The 22793-nt window shown below is 39.2% G+C and overlaps 1 protein-coding gene across 2 annotated transcripts in view; it reads left to right on the top strand.

Moving 5' to 3' along the window:
- Positions 1–10792: 10792 nt before the first annotated feature.
- The window catches only part of CACNB2 (calcium voltage-gated channel auxiliary subunit beta 2), a 242210-nt gene continuing 230209 nt past the window's right edge, over positions 10793–22793 (top strand). For both annotated transcript variants that reach the window (XM_062494478.1, XM_062494461.1), the window contains exons 1-2: positions 10793–10891; positions 21466–21558. In XM_062494478.1, the coding sequence (XP_062350462.1) occupies positions 10793–10891; positions 21466–21558 (192 nt within the window). The remainder of the gene's footprint in view (positions 10892–21465; positions 21559–22793) is intronic.

The raw sequence follows: 22793 nt of genomic DNA, 5'->3' as shown, positions 1-22793 counted from the left end.
AGTACTGCTCTGATACCAGTGAAGTAAGACAATTTATGGTAGAATCCACAGAATGTCTGTGTTAACAACATGATTTTCCTATTGCTAGTCTGAATGGCTAAGTAAAGATCAAAACTGCTAGGAAAATATTTTATATTCTATAGAAAAAAATTGTTTTTCAAATACCTTTCTCTCTGTGTATTCACTTTTCAAAATTTTCAGGTTTTTAATGTTTTTATTTTACCAGGAATTTTAATTTGTCTCTTCCTTTCTTTTGTCTTTCTTACTTTTCCTTTTTTTCCCAGACTTGGCCTTGGATCGCAGACAGATAAACCTATGCTAAGGGTTACACATGGGGTTTACTATACACTTTTGCCAATAAAGTTGGCCAGTGAAATCTAGTCCTCCTTTTTTTAAAGATGCTCAACCCACTTATAAAATAACTGCACTGAATTATTCCAAAAATGTTTGATTACACTTGTCTGGGAGATAAGAGTGGTAGCAAAAAACAATTATAAGACACTAAATCTTGAAAGACTTCATTTTGGCTTGGAGTGGAAGGATGTTTGGTTTTGAAATAAACTGATGCTATACACTCACTGTAAATGGCTCCCAGTCTGATAATTAACTTTGAATGTAATACAATGCTACCTCTAACTCTCTGAGCTCTATAGTCAAAATACAGTTAAACTACATTTTCATATTATACCTAAGTTTATTACTCAGTGCTTTCCCTACTGAAGTAAATGTTTAGTAAGGAAGATGCGGAAGTATTACGGAATGCCGAATGTTCCATTTCACTGGTAGGTTGCAATACAGTATTTTACCTCCTGGACATATTTTTAAACATTTATTCTGCTAAAGGAATTATTTTTAAAACACTTTGCATTTATAGTTTTTGTACTTGTGTGTTACATTTACAACCAGTCTACCTTTTTAATATTTATGTCACTCATCATAAAAAGAAAGTTGCATGCACAGATCAACTGAGCAAACAGTAACTATACTGAGAGTGTTTGTTTCTGTTTTTAAGGATATTCTGGTTTGTAATCTGTTATCTGCTTAATTACCCAAAAGCCAAAAAAGGTCATTTTAGAGTGTGTCAGGTCAGATTTATCAGTGTGTTTTCAGTACTTTTTATCATGTTTTTCTGTTTGAAATTGACTTTGTTTTTTTTGATTTAATAAGTTTGGATTTTCTCTAAAAGATGCTGTGTAGGATCTCTGAAATTTTAGCTACTTCTAAAATGTGAGGTCTTAACTAAAAATAGGATTACTCTCATAAAATGGGATCTGAATTGAGGTTCAGCAGTAGTAAAGACCAAACCTGAAAAACCCTCCTGGGGTGCCAAGTGATCATAAAGGCACTGAACTCAATGGACTTTCTTTGTTGTACCTGGGACCAAAGAGTAGGTAACAATTTTCCCTAAGAAATTCCTATAAGGATGCTTATATCTAGAATATCTGTCAGGAATTTCCTGTAACCATCCCAGGCAGAGGATGTGCTGTCCCTGAAAACATTCAGCATCAGATTGGACAGGGCTCTGAGCAACCTGACACAGTTGAGGATATCTCTGCTCACTGCAGGGGAGTGGACAAGATGAGCTTCAAATGTCCCTTCCAACCCAAACTGGTCTGTTATTCTAAGATTCTTTGATCATGAATGGTCTCTATTCCAAACACACATTTTGATAGGACAAGGAGTGAGGGGTAAAATCTTAATTTTTTAGTCAGTTGGTTAAATATTCCAATAAGTTTGAAATATCCCGAGGTTTGATTCCTGTTCTTAAAGAACATCTTAATTTATCCAATGCCTGTTTTGGTTAAAAAGGCAGTACAGTCTCACCTTGGAAACACTGAACTGTTCTGTACTTCTTTTTCCTGACCTGCAAGTTATAATTTCACTGGCTAATTAAAATATTATTTCTAATTAACATTATATTTCAAGATTAAAAAAAAGAAGAAGAAAATAGTATTTAAATTGTACAGTGCAAGCCATTTGGGAAAATTACTAATTCTGCAAGACATTCAGAATAATGAAAGCTTTAAATGTACTGGAGCACATATTTGTGCAAGAAAGACACCTATTGTAGAGTTATTTCTTCCCTTTCTAATTGAAGCAAATGCAAAAGAGTGGTGAATTTTCTGACAACATGCAGTATGGAGCTATGCACATGGAGATTATATATAGACACCATAGTAGATTGTGGTAAATGAACTTTCACTGCAGTAGCAAACAGCAACATGAATGCTAATTAAAAAGAGTTTATAGGCTTGTTGCACAACAGCATGTGTGCAATCCAAGAAAAGCAGAGCAGACACCCAGCTAGGCAGTGATCTAAACTGCAGTGTGAAGGAGCACTTATGAGCAGCACCTAATCTGTTTATGAACTCTCAGATCAAGGAGGGTATAACAAGTTTCTTCTACATGATCTGCATATCGATGCTTTGGTGTGCATTCTGTTTTCATTGCTAATTGATAAAAAAACATGTAAAAGCTATTATTACAACTTTAACCTTGTTTATTTAGGGAAAAAATATAAAAAAGAAAAAAAAAAAAGAAAAACACTTACTCTGGCAGAAGTTCCTAGTAAAAGCCCTTTTAGTTTACACTAATGGCTGAACAAACACTCAAAACAAACTCATGCCTCTTCCAGAAGGAAGTACACAGCAAATGAAGTTGGAATTGCTGAGTGGGTGACCATGTTCAGCTGGCCACTTTGCTGCTTTGTGACATTGCTGCTTCAGCTATGGCTACTGTTTAGAGAGCTACTACACTGAACATATGAGTGAGAATCAAGAATTAGTCTTGTTTTAAACTGGTATATTGGACTTTCAAAATATAGAATACAATACAAAATCATGTATTGAATAGTAGATGAACATTCAGAAGATATAAGCACATTCACTACAGTAAATATTGAATTACTGTGTATAAAGTGAAAAAACTTGCATGAAATAAGAAGTCTCTTAGTGTTTATAAGCCATTCTGAAATATGTCTGATACATGAGAAATCATGTTTAGGATTCTGGCATCCAGTCAAAAACTAGTGTAGAGCACTTTGTAACTTATGAAGGGTTCTATAAAACTAATGAAGCTATATCCATGAATGATTTTCAGGACTACTTTTGGTACCCTGATATACAGTTCTTTCACAAATCTTGGAAAACTAGGGCTTAAGTAATAGCTAAACAAGAATCAATCTTATTTGATGCTTCTGTCTTTAGGTGGATATGAAAAATTGCAGGACTTTCTGAGCTTTGAGTGAATAAACAGATGCACATTGATTACACCAGGAAAAAAAAAAAAAAAGGGAAGGAAAAAAAAACAACAGCATGAAATTTATTTGAATATTGTCCAAACAAAGGCTGTTAAATCTCATCCAGCATATATTCTGTTTTCAGGAAAATTCCTTTATGGTTAATTACCAAATACCATGATCTGCTTCTCTTCTTGAGGAGGAAATTTTTTAAGGCTTTGCTCATATCACTCTTTGAAATGTATTTTTCTTCCTGTTGTGCTAGAATATGCTCCATGTATCTTTGCAGAATTAGGTCTCTGGCTAACAGGATGTTTCTTTAGTATTTGTTGCCATGGAGCTGCCTCTGCCTACTGAATTCACCTGGGCAGACTTCAGATGGCACACCAGAGCTGATGCAGTCGGCCACTAACACCTGTCTTCAGTGACCACCGAATTTCACAGGTGCCATAAGGAAAAGCAGTTCTGATCAGATTTCCTTTTAAGGGATTGTTTCAAGTAATACTAAATATTTGGTTTTTAATGGATGCCTTGTGAGATCACTGATGGCCTGAAATGCCCTCCTTGAAAGAGCGATACTTCTTCCCTTTCATTCTTTGCTGCCTTTTTCAAAAATATGGATTCAGGCAACTAACCCAAGAGTGGATGTGTTTCAACATGGCTTTCACCAGGAGCACTAGCTCCTGCACTCCCCACTGGAGTAGTACACAGTGGTTTGATTTTTAAAGTCCTGGGTGGCACAGGCTGGTACATCAACATATTAGCTGTTCCTTTTAATAAATATGTGATTTTAGAAGTTGATCCTTTCCTATTATTTTTATGAATGTAATTCCATCATGAATACTACTACTACTACTACTACTACTACTACTACTACTACTACTACTACTACTAATAATAATAATGATGTCTATTTCAAGCTATCCCTCCTACCAAACAGACTAGAGCAAATTTGAAGGGAAATTTATTTTCTTAACATGTAATAATACAAGGAAATCATATAGATTTCAGAAACATGAAATAGGAAGTATGAGTATTTAAACCATATTTTAAAATAGATGGTTTTGAAATAATATAATAGTATATATTTACTTTCAAAATGTATAGGACATTTGATTGATACCTGCCACTGTTTTCTTTTTTGCACATGACTGTGATCAAAATGCTGCTATTAGGGTTTTGGCTTTTTTTTTTTTTTTCTAGAGAAGTCAGGTGGGATGCTGTTACAGTAGGAAATGATTATGACAGCACTAACTTGGTTTTTAGGTTCAACTTCAAGAATAGTTATCTCAATAAAATTCAGAGCAGCACAGAGTCAGAGAAGATGGTGAAACTTTATGTACCATTTCATGTTTTAGGGTCACAAAGGTTCCCCTTTGTTGGAGCGGTGAGGGAGTTTTGCACCACTTAATTAGTGGTTTGTCTCAGTGTCGTCTGCATTCACTCAGAGCCAGGATTAACAAAAACATGATAGAAATGTATTCTCTCATGTTTGGCCTTGGTTGTTTATTGTTTCTTATCAGAAAGTACAGAGCATTTGACAGCAATTCCAGCTACTTTTAAAGCCAAGTAGTCCAATAGAGAATTAACACCTATATTATTTATACTTCTGACCCAATAACTAGATTCCCATGACTCTCAGTGTGACACTGACTGAACAGAAACTACTTCCTGAAATCCATGAAGAAGAAGGAAGAAGAAGAGGAACAAAGAAAGAGACAACACCTAAAATCCTCCACGTTGTCCCCATACCTATTACTGTACTATAAAAACCTCAAATATAAAACCCATCACCCTGTGAAAGCACACACTTATAATTCACTAGACACCTGTGATTTTAACTTCATCACTCATATTTTTTAGAAGCTGTCTCCAAGGCCTCAGGTCAAAAGCAGTGCATTGCAGGGGGTCAATGCTTGAAAGCACAGAAAGCTCAAAATCCCCAAGTTTCTGGGATCCAACACCCCTTGTGAAATTTTCTCTGGAAATAGATAAGTTGGCTATGATGGCAATTAATTAACTGTGGCTATTATAGCACTTACATCACATTATTAATTGAACTGCTGATATTTTATTTCTCTGAATAATTTCTCTTATAAAATTTGAAAGGTGCTTTATTGAAAATAATTTTCTTATGGAATGAGAACTTCAGTTCTGGTAAAGACTGGGGGAAAGTTGAGTAAAAGAACCTTACAAAACAAAGCCTTACGGCAAACAAAAGCTTGAAGATTTGTCTTTCCTGGCCTCCTTTTTCTGCATAAACTCAAAGTACTTACCAAAAATTACTTTTCTGAAATCAAATCAGCACTATTCCGCAGTAATGCTCTCAAAACCAAGCCTTTGCAGTTTGATGTTTACAGCTAGGCTGCCTTAAGGGTTGGTGTGCTGCCAGGAAGGAATTTTTCAGCCCTGCTCCGAGTTGTGTATCTCTGCTGTCTCTCCTTCCCCTTTCACCCTGGCAGTTGCTCTACTCAGTCTTCACAGTAGGATGGCTCGTGGAGATAAAGCAGCAGATTTACCCTATGGAAAGGTAATTAATTTTCTGCTACATTTTGCCTTTAGTTCTTGAGTGGAGTTCCTTGCTCTCCAAGAGCCAAGCGGTGTGCCACTGAGGATCAGATTAGCACAGCCTAGGCAAGGAGGGAGGGAAATGACATCTGGCAAATGCTCCTGTTAAAACTGACTTGATGGCAACATGGAGTGGTGCCATCATCGATTTGCGCTTCAGATCTGTGCATGTAGAAATTGGCAAAGAATTTCAATACTCTCAGATGTATTAACTGCCAGCGGCCTTGGTAACGATGAGTTAACTGACAACCACCTCAATGGTTTTGCAATCTTCACACTGACTAGTGGTTGTCACTCTCTTCTCTTACACCATTTATTCTGAATGAAGTTTTGCCTCTGTGCCACAAATAAATTGTGGTTGGCTGAAAAAAACCCAACAAAACAACCTACCCAAAAGCAGAGAAGCCCAAACAGAGCACAGGGCTCAATGAAGGGTGGAGGAAAGGCCATCCCCAAAGAGCTGTGTAGGGCTCGGATGCTGTCCTTGGACACAGGCCACACACGATCTACTAAAGTCTGTCTCTCATGTCAGTAACTCACATGGGCTGAGCATATTTGTGGGTGAGAATGCTATAAAGCCTTTCAGTGTGTTCTTGTGATTCAAGTATTGAATAAGAGAAAAATGATGCTATAAATAGGAACAGCATAATTGGTAAGGACTGGGGATACAAAAGGAGATATGCAGTCTCAGTTATGACAGGAGAGCAAAGAAAAAGCAAAGAAAATATCAACTGAAACCAGCAACTTCTGCAGAAGTGCTTCATCAAACATGAACTTTGTATACAACCCATCAACAGCTAATTTGCCTCTTGCAAAGTGAACAGCTTGCGAGCGGGAGCATGCCTTTTTTGGTCACGTTTTGCAAAGGGCTGAAAATATGTGCTTAGTAGGTGTTGTGGCTTTTTCAAGTATGGCGAGCCTTTCTGTGCATTAAAAGCATTTTTGCCAGTGTTTATATATTGTTCTATCTTCCATCATGTGGAAACCTTCCTCCTTCCAATCCTGTCTTCTCCTGAATACACTGTAACAGTATCAATCAAGGTGCATGGCACTTATATCCAAGAATAAAACATAATAAACATGAGCTGGGAGAATGGATCAGTTCATTAAATCCAGCCAGGTGGTGTTGTGCTCTGATACAGACTGATAATGGATTCAAAAGTGAGCCTGTCTAGAGTGGTTTTGTTCAGGCTTTTGTGAAAGATAAAGCACTAAAATAAGAGGAATCCCTTTAATTTGCACTTGTGACAGGCAGCTTCCAGTTTATCACTGAGAAAGATGAACTATGTCTGTTTTGAGATATTAAAACCAGGTAATCTAGTAAATCCCTTTTTTCACAATATTGAATTCCTGGCTACAATTAATTTTAGGCAGGAAGTGGCACAGACTAATAGATGGCCAGCATTTCTTTTTAACTGAAAGTCCTAAAGAAATTCTCTATATCAGGGCTTTAAACATATGCTCAGTTAGAAGCATTTTATTAGTTTCATAAGAATAATTGTAAACTCACTGGTCTGTATTTGTAGAAGTTTCTAATGAAGTCCCTTGGGTCTAAGTTATTAGCTTTTAGCTGCATTTGCACAAATATAAGCCAACCCTCCTTGGCCTATTTTTGAACATTCAGGTGATAGTTATAGACTAAACCAGACATGTACTTGCCATACATGGGTATAAAGGTTAGGACATGGTGCTGACACCACATTCTTTTACTGGTGCTAAAGAACAATTAAATATACAAAGTAATATGGCCCTCCTTGCTTTAAAAGAACATCTAAACTCTCATACAAAAAAACCCCAGCTATTTTTGGCACCCAAATCAGGTTATCTTGTTTGTCAGCCTAAGATTTTGGGGTTGATTTTTAAAGAAAAAAAACAGCTCTATGAACAAAACAGCTTGTGTTTTCTTCTGGTTTTCTAACATTTACATGTTTATAAAAATCCAAATAAGCATGCACAACACCTCTCTGTTGCAGATAAAAGTTTAAATAAATGCAGCAGTGTGGTTTTCTGCTGAGAACAGATTAGACATACCGGGTTTCTTTTCCCCTTGAGAAAGAACAAGCAATTTAGAATCTCTGAACATTTTTTTACACATTGACCCTTATCCTGGAGCAGATGTGGCCAAAAACAGCATGCAGAGGGATGACTGCATGTATATGTGTTCAGCTGAAGGATTTTCACTGCACATTTCAAGGTTAGAGAACTAGGATTAACCACTGAACAAAACAGGTGAAACAGAAAAAGATACAATTATTTTTCTATGCTAATCTTCTAGCCACTCGTTACATCAAGGCAATGAATGATAATTAATTCTAAAAAACCAGTCATGTAGAATGTTTTTCCTCAGAAAGAAAAAACAAACTTACTAAAAATTCAGATGGTATTTGTGTGTATGGGGGGGGGGGAATTTTTCTTCCCTGAGTCTTTGCTTTCTACAGACCCTATATGTGTGTACATAAGCAAGCAAAATCATTATATTTTTATAATGGAAAGGAAAAAAAAGTAATCATAAAAATATGACCTAGCACACAAAAAATGAACTTCAATTGATATGAGTAGAAATACTCTTTCAATCCAGATTCATAATTTATGGTTTTAGTAACTGTAATGTTTCAAAAATTATCACTACTACTCTTACAGAAGGATGGTATGCTTAAAAAATGCTCTTATTTATATACTCTTTACAAAGTGAAAATCCAGAAGGCAATATGAAGGGCCACTGTTACATGATTAAGTAACTTCCACTCCTTTTTCTGTGTGAGAGAGAACAGGCAATCCCTGACAGATGCCTGAAAATCTACCAAATAAATGTACTGAATCATAGTAGAGCTGGATCATCAAGTGCCTTTCCTAGACCGTGGCTTGCAACAGAAGGATAAATTGTTCCAAAGCTATAAAGGTGTTAGAAATTCAAAGACAACCTCTTTCAATAATAATATGCCACACAGCAATCATTAACATGAATACTGTGTTTAGGTTTTTCAGTAAATCGCTTGATAATGATGATGGTCACAAAACGTAATTCCATTTAAGCAATCTAATTTGTAAGTGTCAGAGAAATAACTATTTCGAGGCCTTTTTTAGAGTGTGAAGTGCACATTTTCCACATCAAATGTCTAAAAAGAAAATATATTTCTGGTTATATCCACTTGAAGAATATCTGGAAGCAGTCCAGGCTCCAGCATCTTTATAGTTTCAAGACTGTAGAGCATCTTTATTGAGTTACTTGAAAGAAAATTAAGCAATAAATTCCACACTTTTCACTTCAAATTATGGTTCTGTTTTTTTTCATGGACAACACCTTAAAAAATCCTAGAAAATAATTTTGAAATGTCGTCTTCAAAAAATAAATATGAAACTTTTTGGACAAGTTCTTCAAACCTCAGAGCATCTACTCTTGCAGAGAAAGCTAATTCCTTCACAAAAAAGAAAAAAAAATGGGCAGTTCCTGTAAGATTTTCACTATTCATGCAAGAAAATCCATAGGGGTAAGCCAATTCAGAAAGGAAGCTTATTAGCTATTATGAAAAATTAAATAAATCAACCATGCAATCTGGATAAAGCTTGAAAGTACTTATTGAAATTGATCTGGCTTTTGTGCTGTCTTTGGTTTGCTGGCTTCTTTTCCTGAAAGTGATTTCTATTGCTTTTAGTAATGGCTGTGATTTTACGTGTGTGACATTAGGCCAGTCAGTTTCTAGACTTAGTTTTCACTGTTTAAAATCAGCTGATAAGAGATTTCACAAACCATCACAGAGGGATTCTGAAAACATAAGCTTCCCTCTCATGCTGCATGGGACACAGACAGGTGCCATAAGAAAGGTATCAGCCCACTGTGGGCTTCACGGGGTCACAGGCTTTGGTCTCTCTCAGGACAGCCATTAATACGGCTGTCATAAAATGATCTGTCATTTATAAGAAATGAAATCATCTCAGGGATGATTTTCCCAGACCAGGTTTCAAAAAGGTCTCTCAAAAGCCTCTCATGGGGTACCTGACAGCACATTTGGATTGCGCAGACACAGGTTATATAAAATTAGGGGGTTTCATCTCAGTCATCCCTTGTTGGTATGTGCACAAGAACGTACAAGTACGGGCAGAACCCCGTCACCAGGAGAGACGGACGGAACTTTCTCAGTGGAAGTGCCGGTGCGCTCACTCCACCCACAGCTGAGGCAGGCCATGCCGTGCGGCCAGGGGCCAGGGCTCGGCAGGGCTGAAGGGAAAAGCAGGGCCCGACCTCACCGCTACACCGCGGCCCTCAGCGCCGGCTCTGGAGCTCGCTGCTCGGCCGCGTTCGAGCTGGGCCCGCCCGGATCCCAGCGTGGATCCCAGCGAGGATCCCAGCGAGGATCCCAGTGAGTATACCAGTGAGGATCCCAGCGCTGATCCCAGCGAGGATCCCAGCGAGGATCCCAGTGAGTATACCAGTGAATATACCAGTGAGGATCCCAGCAAGTATCCCAGCGAGGATCCCAACGCTGATTCCAGCGCTGATTCCAGCGAGGATCCCAGCAAGTATCCCAGCGAGGATCCCAGCGAGGATCCCAACGCTGATTCCAGCGCTGATTCCAGCGAGGATCCCAGTGAGGATCCCAGCGAGGATCCCAGTGAGTGAGTATCCCAGTGAGGATCCCAGCGAGGATACCAGGGCTGATCCTAGCGCGGATCCCGGCGAGGATCCCGGCGCCGCCCCCGCCCGGCGCTGCCGGAGGGAGATGCTCGCTGTCACTTTCCCTCTTCCCCACGCACCGCCCCCTGCCCTCCCCCGCGCCCGCCGCCGGCGCTGCCCCGTCCGCGGCGCCGAGCGCTCCCCGCCGGCAGCAGGCAGGGCAGAGCGGAGCGGAGCCGGGCTGGGCTGGGCTGGGCCGCCCGCCCGCTCCTCGGCATGGCCGAGCGCTGAGCGGAGCCCGCCGCCTCGGCTCGGCTCGGCTCGGCTCTGTCCCGCCGAGGCACTCTGCGCCCAGCCACCCGCTCTGCTCGCCAATGGTCCAGAGCGACATGTCCAAATCGCCTCCCAGCCCGGCGCAGGAGGTGCAGATGGAGCTGCTGGACAATCCCCTGCCCGCGGCGGCGGCAGCGCAGGTACCGCGGGGCTCGGCCGGGGCTGCGGCGGCGGGCGGCGGGCGGGGGCGCGGGGCAGGGCGGCGGGGCCACCGGAGCCGCTCGTCCTTCTGCTTTGGTCAGCGCCGTCAGGAAAGTTTGACGGCTCCCCTAAGACGCCCGAAATCCCTGTCTTCGCCCGCACCCTCAAATGCCGTTTAATTAACATCCATGGGATGTTCTATGCCTTAGAAGGATCGTAAGTCAAAAGAACCTTGCTGTTATTTGGAGGATGAGTATGCACGAATACATTGCTATTAAGTTAATCTTCCGCACATGTATTACTCGCAGGGTACGGCTATTTTCCCCTGCTCCAGTCACCTGTTGTATCTGTACCTGAGGCTTACGCGCACTGCTAAAACCTCCCTCGCCTGTTCCACGGGCTGGTGCCAGTCTGTAGGTGAGGGAAGGCGATTCACGCCAGTTGTTCAGCAGGAATTTTGGGGAGGCTGAAGGTGTAGAACGTGCTGCAGATTTAAGGTGCTCGGTTTCCATGCAGAAGGTGGTGGTACAGTCGTCTCAGAAATTTTAACAACTCATTTCATGCGCAGTGTTCAGGTGGATGGGTGATGAGGAGGCAGGGTAAGGCACACTTAGAAAAGACTTTATATTTTGAAAGGTTGTTTCTGTTTAATGTATGAATGTTGCATAATATCTTCAAGCTTGCAATAGTTGGCTACAAAGAATTCAGAGTGCCGTTTCTGAACCCAATAAAAGGGTGGTAAAATCTGATTGTGTGCATTTCCGATTACAAACATGCATGTTCTTGTTAGGACAGAAGTTTTTTCCTTTGGGGGTTCAGTTTTTGCTGTTGCTGCCAAAGCTGTCTCTGATGGTTTGTTTGAGAATGTGGACCAGCTTCATCCCAGAAGTGCTTGATTGGCAGAGGAAAATGCTGTCAGTCTGTCAACAGTCCTGGTGATCAATCTTTACTTGATCAGGCCCGGTGACAGCAGAACAAAATCCAGGCACTGAAGCAGAGACTAGGTTAAACTAAAAAAGAGATAGTGTCTCTTTGGATGTGAATTTGTCAGTAACCTCCAAGTACAGAACAGATTTCTGTAGGGCCATATGCTTTGCCAGCTTCTCCAGAAACAGTGACAAGGGAGCTAATTCCTGACCTACAAATCCCACCCTTTTTATATCTTTTCAGCCCTAAGCACAGACTCAGAAACTGTCGAATCATATGGTACCTCTCTGCTGTGGACAAATGTCAAATGCTGATCATAAAATTGATTTCTCAACCCTCCTTTTTACTAGGCTTAAAGAACCTCTTTTTAGAGAGGAAGACTAGTTTGCTAACACCCACGTTATTTATGTTTCAGGTAATGCATTTATATTTTGTTTTATAAAACAGGTTTCTGAACATTCACAGCCAAAAAGATTCACTTTTTAAGACAGCGATAATGTACCTTTTTGGTTCAGGCATGTTTTTCAGTTTTTGGAATCCAAGTTATTAGGCAGAAGAGGAATCATCTTCTCAATATGTACTTGTTTTAGTCATACATAAACCTTTGGTATAGAGGAAATAAGGTTATGGAAACAAAAGAGCCCTTTGTCTGAATAGTACTTGCATAATAATGCAAGTTAATTCCTTATCAAGCACTGAGTTTAGAGACAATTATTTTGATTTTAATTTTTGTTCCACATTTTATAAAACCCAGTATTGTAAAATCTTGCTGCTTCAGAAACACTTGCAGTGAAAAGGAGAGGCTTAATGAGGACATGCGAATCTTCAAGTAGATTGCCTACAGGTACTTCAGTTATATGTACCACTATCTTTTTCACTAAGGTAATTGAATATTAATCCTGGAAACATTTCCTGCCAAATAATCTGTCAGGGAAGAAAAACCCAAATCAACATGCGATCTTATGGAGTGATGTCACTCCTAAAAATGTTCACTCTGAAGTGCTTCTTCTGGGAATTATGATTTAAGGAAATATTGCTGAAGAGCCTTTCTGGAGTTATACCAAGTCTCAAGAATTCTCTTATCCAAGAATTTTACTTTTGCAAAGCTGAGTTTTCTTTTAACCTATCTTAACATCGTGGTCAATGTTTTTGATTGTGCCTGCCCATCCATTTTGGCCAGACTTGTCACCATGGGACAGAGGAGTGAAATGTAGTAGTTCTTGAAGTAGTTCACTTAAAAGACAGTTAAATATGTGAAATATTCCTGGATAGCACCTGTGTAAAATCCATTTCTTATTTTCATAATGTGTTTTCCTAACAAGATCTGCAAACATCTTAGGGCATTGATCATGACAATTATATTGTATTTTTCCAGGGATGTTCTTTGCAACTGGGACAAGATATTGGTGTATTTTTCTGTATTACCTAAAATTCTGTGGGTTTTAGGTCCATATGACTGTAAAAACATAGTTCTAGTTGAAGTTCCATATGATCTTAATTTAGCTGGATCTTGTTCTTAGAAAGAATTGCAATATATTTTCAGATGTTCAGTTTTATCCAGACAAATCTGCACGCTAACAGTTACACTGTGGACTTATTCACAATGTCCAGGTATATGTCAGTTCAAAGTGCTGGTTTTAGGTGGGGCCCTTTTCTAATAAAATCAGCATTAAGTTTTCTCAAAGAAAAGCAGCAAACTGTTCAAATGTATTAGTTTGGTGATCAATTTTTTGTTGTTTTTTCTTTTTAATCAACCCCAGTCTTCTTTTTAGTTCTTTATTTCATGAACCCCCTTTTTCTAGGAATCTGAATTAGTAGAGTTTAATAATTTTAATTAACCCAGATACTTTTCTGATGTGTTTATAATATAGCACATTAATGACTTACATAGTAACTATTAGCCACTCCTTTTTTCCCTCACTCCCATGTAATTTTCTTATGATTCTACTTCAAAGTCCATCAGTCCTCAAAAATCATTAGATTCAGTTTATGTTGTTTTCTCATCACAAAGCTTCCTGTGCTGTGCATTAGGGACAGTCATAGCAAATCAGATGAGTAAATTGCACAAAGACATTTCAAAGAAAATATAAGGAAACCTTTTATCAAGCAACTACAAGAGTGCCTTGTGGAGGGAGAAGGTATCTTACACTGGATGAATTCTTCCCAATTCCTCATTATTATTTTCCTCCTGTCCTTTTTTAGCCTGTGTATGCATCATCTGTCAGTGCACGTCCTAACATCCTGACACATTTTAAGTGAAAACAATTCTCTTCTTGATTGTTTTCTTCATCTCTTATGCCTGCATTTAGATTTCCTCTGTTACATGGCACTACTAAATGCTCCTGCCTTCTGAATCTAAAGGTTTCATCATCCCTGGAGTGCTTGGCTTGTTTTTCAGGTTGCATTGCAGAAGGCAAACTGAATGCTAGAGGCTAGGGGACAGGCTTGTTCAGTTTTCCTTCTGTATCAGCTACGATTGATGTTAAGGTGAATTTTAGAGTGATGTGCATGTAGTGACTCCATAAAATCAGCTTAGTTACAGGCCCTTACACTGACTGTTGTCCTTCTTTAATCTCCAGCTATCTTCTCAATTGTATAGCACCATCCCTTCACTGCCTGTCTTGTGGTAATGAGGAATGGAAAAATATCCAGAGATTTATTCTCAGCAGATTAATCACACTGCCCTCTGCTGCTTTCAGCTGAGTTGATTTATCACAACTCATACTGTGTTTACCTGTTCTTCAAACAAACATTTTGCAACCGTCTATTTCCCAGTACTGATTTGAAAGAATATTTTGTAAGCCATAAACAAACAAAATTTATATCCCTTTCCTTACTTAAAAAATAATGATAACCATTCATTATAGAGGCATGGAAGGTTTTACTCTCTTCTGGCATCACCCCTAGAAGCCAGATCCAATGTGGCAGCAATTCAGTGGAGGATATGAAAATGAAGAAGAGATAAAATCCAATTTGTTGGACTTCCTCATGGCCCTCAGCCAGAGGTAGTGTTTTCTCTCCTGATGTGGTAAGCTCCTTTTCAGTGTTGTATTCCTTACTGGCAAAAATAAATTATAATAGTCCTTCACTGAAGAAAGCCCTTCAGGTTTCAGCTATTACTTTTCTGATAATTCTCTGCTCTTTGGGCATTTTTGTTGCATTATCCTGTACTCAAGGAATAAAAGGTGATTTTGCATGCTCATCTCTTCCAGAGATATTTCCCACTTGGGTATTACACATTATCAGCATAAATGGGATATAATAATTGTTCTTTACATTATCCTAGAGCGTAAAATCCCTCTGAAACAGTTCAGCAGTTTCAGTCCTAACTTATTTATCGGATATCTATCTTCTAGAGGAAATACCTGGTTTTGTCTTATTTTGTCTCTATAGATGAAAAGTTCCTGTGCTGTTCCAAGACTGGCTTCTCTAGAGATTCATTTACTTTTCTTCTGCATCTTTTAGTCAGGTCTTTCCTGTGCTGGGATAGAAGAGTTTAAAAATTAAGGAACCAAAATTGCCTTCCCTGCCCTCCAAAGGGTTGCCTTGGTCTCTGTCCTCAGGGTAGCAAACCCTTAGCAGAGGGAAACTGTCTCACAGTTGGCTGTTGGTCCCCAGGCATCCTTCAGTCACAGAGGAGGATCTCTTTCTGTTTGCCTGTGCAAGTGAAATACAGAACTCCATGGAGAGCAGGAGGGGAGGTACAGGCACGTGGCCTACAGCTGTAGCTGCCAGATTTTAAAGGCTGCAGGAGGCACAGTGGGGTTTGGGCATGAGCTTCAGAACCTTCTGCTCTTGTGTGCACTTGCTTTGCTGAGGTGGGAGCTGACATCTTCATCACTGGCCCTGCAAATAGATGTGCAGCAGGTTTGCACTGAGGTGGGTTTTCAAGCCACTGGGGAGGAGGAGAGCCAGCCAAGTTCCCAGCTTCTTGTCTGGCAGGTGGAAACTGCCAGATGACCTGGTCTGAGGCCAGGGTGAGAGCACTGGGAGATAGCTTACAAATGTAGGAACTGGTAAGGATAGGGCTGTTTCTAGATTAAGTGCTGGCAAGGCTTTATCACAGGCCTTTATCACAGCAGAAAAGAGCAACTAAAATTTAACCATTACAGATTTCTCAGCAGAAATTAGTTTGCTTTTATTTCGGTGGTGAAAAAGAAGCATCTGTCAAATAGTTATTTATGTATTATATTTGCAAGTATTAAGAAGATAATTATTTGTGGAGGTTTTATTTGGAGGATTTTGTTTGTTTGTATGGATTTTTGTTTTGGTGTAAGTGTAGGATTTTATAAAATGACCGTGAAATGAATTTTGCAGACTATCCCTGTAGATTTTGTGAACTTGATGACTGTAGTGGAGATCTTCAATTTAATAAGATTCCTGAGGGGAGAGGGGAAGTCCTGTGTTTCTTGAGTTTTGTCCCAATAGGAAAAGTTGCTTGTTTGGAGAAATCCAGGTTTTGAGACCTAAGCTGGAGATTCTTTCCTGCTATGAGGACATGAGTCTGTGCTCCTCAGGCAACTCCTTTGCTGAAGGTGTGTCACAGAGCAGGGTGCCTGTCACAGGGCTGCACTGATGTTGAACACACAGGGGGACTCAAAACCCTGCTCCTGAGGTGGAGGCAAGCCAGGATGTATTGCTGTATCCTTCCTTGCCCTCTTGCCCTCATTCCTGTCATGGAAGGGAACTGTAGATTAGTGGGGAACACATCATCACAGTCTATGTACATCTTCCAGCCCTTGGCTGCATGGTCAGGAAGCTGACCTCTACTCCTTTATGAGATTAGTATGATTTGTGGTGCAAAAATCAGTAATATTCATGTCTTTGGTGTGGGGGGTTGCAGCTATGCAGCTGATGCTGGAAGGTTTGATTTCTGCGTGGTGGTAAGCCTGGTCAGTGGCCAGAAAGGGCCCAGGGTGTCTGACCTACAGGGACATTTTTTTCCTTGTTGTAAGGAATTGCTTGAAGTGGCAGTGGCTGTTCTTCTAAGGAAAGGATGGAGCTGGATGAGTCTGTTCTTCACTGTCCTGGTGTGCTATGTATGGAACATGGGCATCTAAACATTATTGAAACTTTCACATGGGAAGGAAAAATACTTAGTGCATATTTGCATTTCTGGCCTTCCAGCAATTCTTCCCTAATCCTCAGGGGGTCCCTTTTTACCTTTAGGTGTTCTTTTCATTTTTGTAGTTGGTCCCTTGTTCATCTGAGATGATGTAAGATTCAGTATAGCTCTGAAATTTTGTTTTCTGCTTTTGTTTCTCCAGTTTATTTGTTCCATCTTTGTTTAAGGACCTGACTCAGTGTCAGTGACTCTACTGCCTAAATCATCTGTACCCTTTCTTCATGAGACCAGTTTTTAAGGGTTTACATCTACCTGCTGCCATCAGTCTCAAGGACTGGTGCTGCTATTTTACCTGTCATAAATAGTTAAGGTTCAGACTCATCCTTTGTATAGTTCTCACTACTGCTTTGCTGTGAAATACCATTAGAGTGGTTACGGGTGAAGAACATTTTAAGATTCTCACTGAAGACCAGTTCCCTGGTTGCAGATAGTTGGTAATTTTAAATGTTTTATATTTCCTCTTCCAGATGATAGTTTTTTGCCTGCAGGGATAAACTATGCCTTCTGCTTGTCATGTGTGTTACAGCATAAAATGTTATGGATGCATGTGTTTCATGTGTTGAGACAGAACCTCATTAAAATTAAAGGATTTCACTAAGTGGCATTGATCTCATCTGTTTACAATATCAAGTAATTGTATATAAAACTGTCAATTATCAGAAAACTGCAATGTATGCCTTTAATGCTTCGTATGATTCCCATATTTCATTTGATTACATGGGTTGAATAACAGTTGCATAATGTACTTTCTAATCAGAGTTGGAAAGCAGAGTCTTTATTTGCTTTGTTAAGTCTTGGTTGAAGAAATGGCTTTTACAAAACTACTTTGGTTTGGGTTTTGTTTGGGGGGCTTTTTGGTAAAGTTTCACATTATTTTCCAGGTATTTTATGAAGCTTTAGAACTTAAATGTGTGTGTTTTATTTCTCGTCTCTGGCAACTTAGCCAATTTTAAAAGAATTTCACACATCTGACTAATAAACAAAACTACACTTTTGATCTTGTAAACACTTGCATGTATACATAACTTTATGTTTGAGTAAGATGTTCTGCTAAAATGCAGTAAGAACATTACTGTCAGCAAACATTGTATATAAACAGGCTTGTTCCCAGGGCTGGAGTCAGCTGTATCCAGATCAGCTGGGACAAGTGATGGTGTGCCAGCCCTGCCCTACTGGTTTTTGAGGTTGCCACCATTGGGCACCGTGTCCCAGGGTGCTGAGTTGTTTGGTCTCCAGTGGCTGTTCTGTCAGGTACAGCTATAGGTTAAGAATGACAGCCCCGTGTTGCTGCTTTTACTGGCCAATGTCCTCATGTCGTGATTCAGCCCTTTATTTTTAGCTGCCTAATTGCAGCCAACTGCTGCACAGAACACAGATAAGGGAGTGTATTTTAACATGAGAATCACAGTAACATACTGGGGAAAAATGTTCTCTAGTTTTTTTTCTGAGAATTGAAAGTAACTGATAGATCATTATTTATTTTAGTTCTTTCTTTATTTAAATTATTGTTTTATAAAGGCCTCATTCTCACATTAAGATCTTGTGGAAAAAAATACACACGAAGAAGCAAAACATAATGACAGTGACAGGATGAGTATTCAAGCTTCTCCACATGGCAGAGATAATTAATAATTTTTAATAATAGATAAGATTGTTTTCATTATGGAAAGCTAATCTCATCTTCAGAAGAAAGTTTCAGGCATTTCTGACTATGGGAATAAGCTTGAAAAGCGTGGAAAACAATGTAGTCCCCAATTAGAATCCTTTAAAATAATGACAAGAGTCGTCAAATCCCAGTTTTCCCACATATCAAAGTTGTCCCCTATTCTTCTGGCTGGAAACTGCTCTGAGCAAAGAAGCAGGTGTAAAACTGATTCTGCCTACAATCTGTACCCATAGCCTGCCATCATGTCAACAGGTTTTTTGTGTTTAAAGGTAGTTTGTGGCTCATGCTTCTGAAGAGTTTTCACTTATAGAACACTAGAACAAAAATGTGCATGTTGCTGTGTGCAAAAAAACCTCCTCAAACTGAAAAATCAAAGTGAGTTTCAGCCTGAGCTGCATTTGCTGTAGTTGCCAGAAATAAGTGCTTTTAGTCATTGCTACACAGAGGAAAATGCACGCTTCCCTATCTGTGCTTGAAATACACTCTTTTTCTGCCCTTTGTTTTATCCTCATCACTCTAGATTCAGTCTCTCTTTTGCCTTTCTCATGACTTTTTTTGTGTTAACAAACTGAACATTATGATACTTTAAATAAAATACATATTGTCGAAACTGGAGACAAATGCAAAAAGTGTGGACTGTGAGAGAGAATATGTGTACATGTTTTTAATTATCTCCTAGGGAATTACACAATATTGTACTGTACACCATTAATGACATTGCCTGGATAGTGTGGTCTTCATGTAGATGCTTTATATTCTTGAGCTTTTTTATGAATGTTAGAAATTCTTTATTCTTTTATAAGTATATTTCTATATTCTTCTGCAAAACTTTTAAGAAAGGAGTTCAAAATATTTGTCGTTAACCACAGACAATTAACTCAATGGGAACCATTCATAACAGGTAAATTTTGATTTAAAGATGTTGTTATACTTGAACAATATTGCTGTCAGAGATATTTTTTATATATTTTAGGTACTTTGATATTATATTAGGTGACATATATTAATTACATTATATTAGGTGGGAGAAGATGATTCTGGTAGAACTGTCTATTATAACTGGAAAATATTTTTAATAATGTACTTGTAAGAGTGGTTCCAATCTACTTACTACTCTTATTAATCTAGGAAGACCTTCTCATTACCAAAAAGTTCTTCAGTTATAAAAGATTCTTTTTAGAAATGCAACCATGTAAAATCATTCCTGATTGAAATTTAATTTTATGTTTTGAGACATGATGGGTTACAGTTCTAGACTCATCAGAAAGTACAATTTTCACTCCCATAATGTTCAACATTATGATTTTTCTATAGTTCTGGCCTAACCAGCATGTGTAGAATCAATTTGAGTGCCTTTCAGAAATTTTTTACGTTGTGTTTTGCAGTTTTGAAAAAAATCGTATGTGCTTGGCAAACCGTCTTTCCCAGAAATCTTTTTTTTGGGGGTCACAACATTGCTTTTGTTGTAGGTCATTATCAGGTTAGTGAGGTAACAGATAGTATTTTTGCTGAGAGTGTCCAGCTCATTGCTACAGAACTACTGTTCTTTGAGTCATCCTTTTTAAAAGACTGGTGTATTAGATTTCAACCAGTGCTCCAAACTCACCCAGAATCAACACAGTTACAGTTTGAGATTGTTCTCTTGCATTTGGTGGAGGCAATTACCTGGATTTGTCAAATGACCTGAAGTTAGTAGTGGCTATCTGTTGTCCTCCTCAGATAGTCTTAGACTGCAGAATATTTAATCACACTTACCATATGTGTTAGTGCTAAGAGCAGCACTCAGGTTTTGAAGACACAATATTAAAAATCTGCCCGTATGAGATTTTAAGTGTTTCAGCCTGCACTGGAGCCCACTCTTCCCTACTGTGTAAGCTCAGGCCCAAAGCTCAGAAGGTTGCACAGCCCAGAGGTGGTGTCATGGCAGAGTTTACAGACTACACAGTTTGCACTCATTTACACAGAACTGAGTGGTTGTAAATAACATAGTTTTGAACTGTGTCTTTTTTTTTTCTTGTCATTTAATGTAAAAAATATTTACTGATGATCTGCCTTTAATGCACAAAACAAATAACTTTTTGTGGACACACTCATGCATTTGATTTGTTTCTAAGCCATGATTTTCTGTGTTTCTAAACCACAGTTTTGTTTTAGCCAATCATAGCTTTCTCCTCATGTCTCTTTTAATTCCTAGTAGATAAAAGTGATGCCTTGCTTTTTAGTAGCATATTGCCCCTTTCCCACTTATACATATGGTACTTTCTTGTAGTTATACTGCTTTTACTTTCTTGAACTTATTGTAAAAAATTATTGTAAAAAATTATTGTAAAAATTATTGTAAAAATTTATTATAAAATCTCCCTCAGTGGTAAGATTGTATCAACAAGTTGTTTGTCACTTCTGGGTCTTTCATGTTCCCTCAGCTGACTTGGCTCCTAGCTGTGAAGTACTGGAGACTGCTCCAGTACCTCCTTTCCTACCTTGTTTACTTAAACTAGCTGCACAACAAACAGTACTTCTTAATCACTGTCACTTGGGTGAATAATGCTACATCCATGTGAGTCTATAAATATTTTTCTGAACCCAAATGTTAAAAAAACCCAATAACAGCAAAAAATTTAGGGCTCAATTGACCAAGCCTGGTGAGCACTTGCACATACATCCCATCAGTTACTTACTGAATATGTGCTTATTGATTGGCACAAAGCTGATAATCTGAATCCCTGCTAGCCTAGGAGGCACTGGAAGATTGCTGTGCAACACAGACTAATGCTGTAATGTTGTTTCTCTAATCTGTGTTTTTTTTTGTTTTTTTGTTTTTTTTTTTTTTTTTTTTTGTTTTGGTTTTTTTACAGTCTTATGGTAAAGGGGCAAGAAGAAAAAACCGTTTTAAAGGATCAGATGGGAGTACATCTTCTGACACTACCTCCAACAGTTTTGTACGCCAGGTATGGGTTTTCAACTTCTGAAAGAGTGGATGGCTTGTGGTGTAAATGTCCAAATACAATTTTTAGGGGTTTTTTTGCAAGTTGTCAACTCGTAGTGATGCTGTAATCTGAGAAATAGCAGAACTCTCCTCTGGCACAATGAAAAATATTTGGTTGCTATTGTTTTGGTCTTGGCATAAAAATACTTTTTCATTTCTCATTCATTTCCATGTATAGTAGTTATCCTTATTTTTGTTACTCAAATGCTATCAGGTGACTAAAGCTGGAGGAGGAGGCAAAGTATGATGGAAGTGCCTAAAGTGGCAACATTTCGAAGAAAGAATCAAAGTCTCTACTAGTCCTCAGGATTTTCCTGCTTAAAATAGTGCTGCATGAGGCAGTGTTAACCTAGATGCTTTCCTCCCACATCCCTGGGTATTTTAAGGCATGGGTTGGAGGGGAAATCCCTGGCAGCATTTGTCCCCTGTGCACTGATGCTGGAAAGAGCCTGTAGAAGATGGGGCAGTGGTGTAGGCTTCTGTGCCCTGGTGTCTGTGTGTCTCCTTCAAAGGGAGAGATCCTCGTGGAACCACATGGGCATCCCAGACCACTGTGGGTGCCTGCAGGACAGCTCCTTCTGGCCAACAGAGGGTAACTGGAGTTGTATCCAGAGCCCAGGGTGGCTCGGGTGCTACTGAGGCTGTGCTTGTGAGGAAGAAGGGTGTGTGTCAATGGACCTGTGGTTGACAGCTTGGAGAGCAGAAATGGTACCCAGAGCACCACAGTGACTGAGCCTGTGCAGTCTGAAACACAGTTATTCATGCCCAGTTGATTCAAGCTATAGTATTTTCAATGCAGACTTTGCCCTCTTTTTCAGAGAGGATTTGGGAACTTTCATAGCAGAGTTTTGAGGGTTTTTTTACCATAAGCAGGCATCACATGCATCAAACCTTCTCTACTGGCTTGTTTTGCATGTTCCTTCATCCCAAATTATTTAATTACTCCATTGATGTTGCATTGATTGTATCAGTACAGATCTGTTCACAAAAAACTTTGACTTTGTCCTACTGTAGTTGTATTGGTAGGTTTTATGGTAGGCTGTGGATTTGATAAAGTCAGGCCCTTATTGCATTTCAGTATCTGTTAGATACTGGCATGAAATATTAATTGATGATGGGAGTTTTCAGTGGTAGTAAACTATATCAACATGGAAACCCTGTATAAAGTAAATTAACTTGTTTGGGACATTTTGTCCT

This window comes from Cinclus cinclus, chromosome 1 (assembly GCF_963662255.1).
Source record: "Cinclus cinclus chromosome 1, bCinCin1.1, whole genome shotgun sequence".
In the NCBI taxonomy this organism is placed as follows: Eukaryota; Metazoa; Chordata; class Aves; order Passeriformes; family Cinclidae; genus Cinclus; species Cinclus cinclus.
This window is presented reverse-complemented; position numbering and strand designations above follow the sequence as displayed.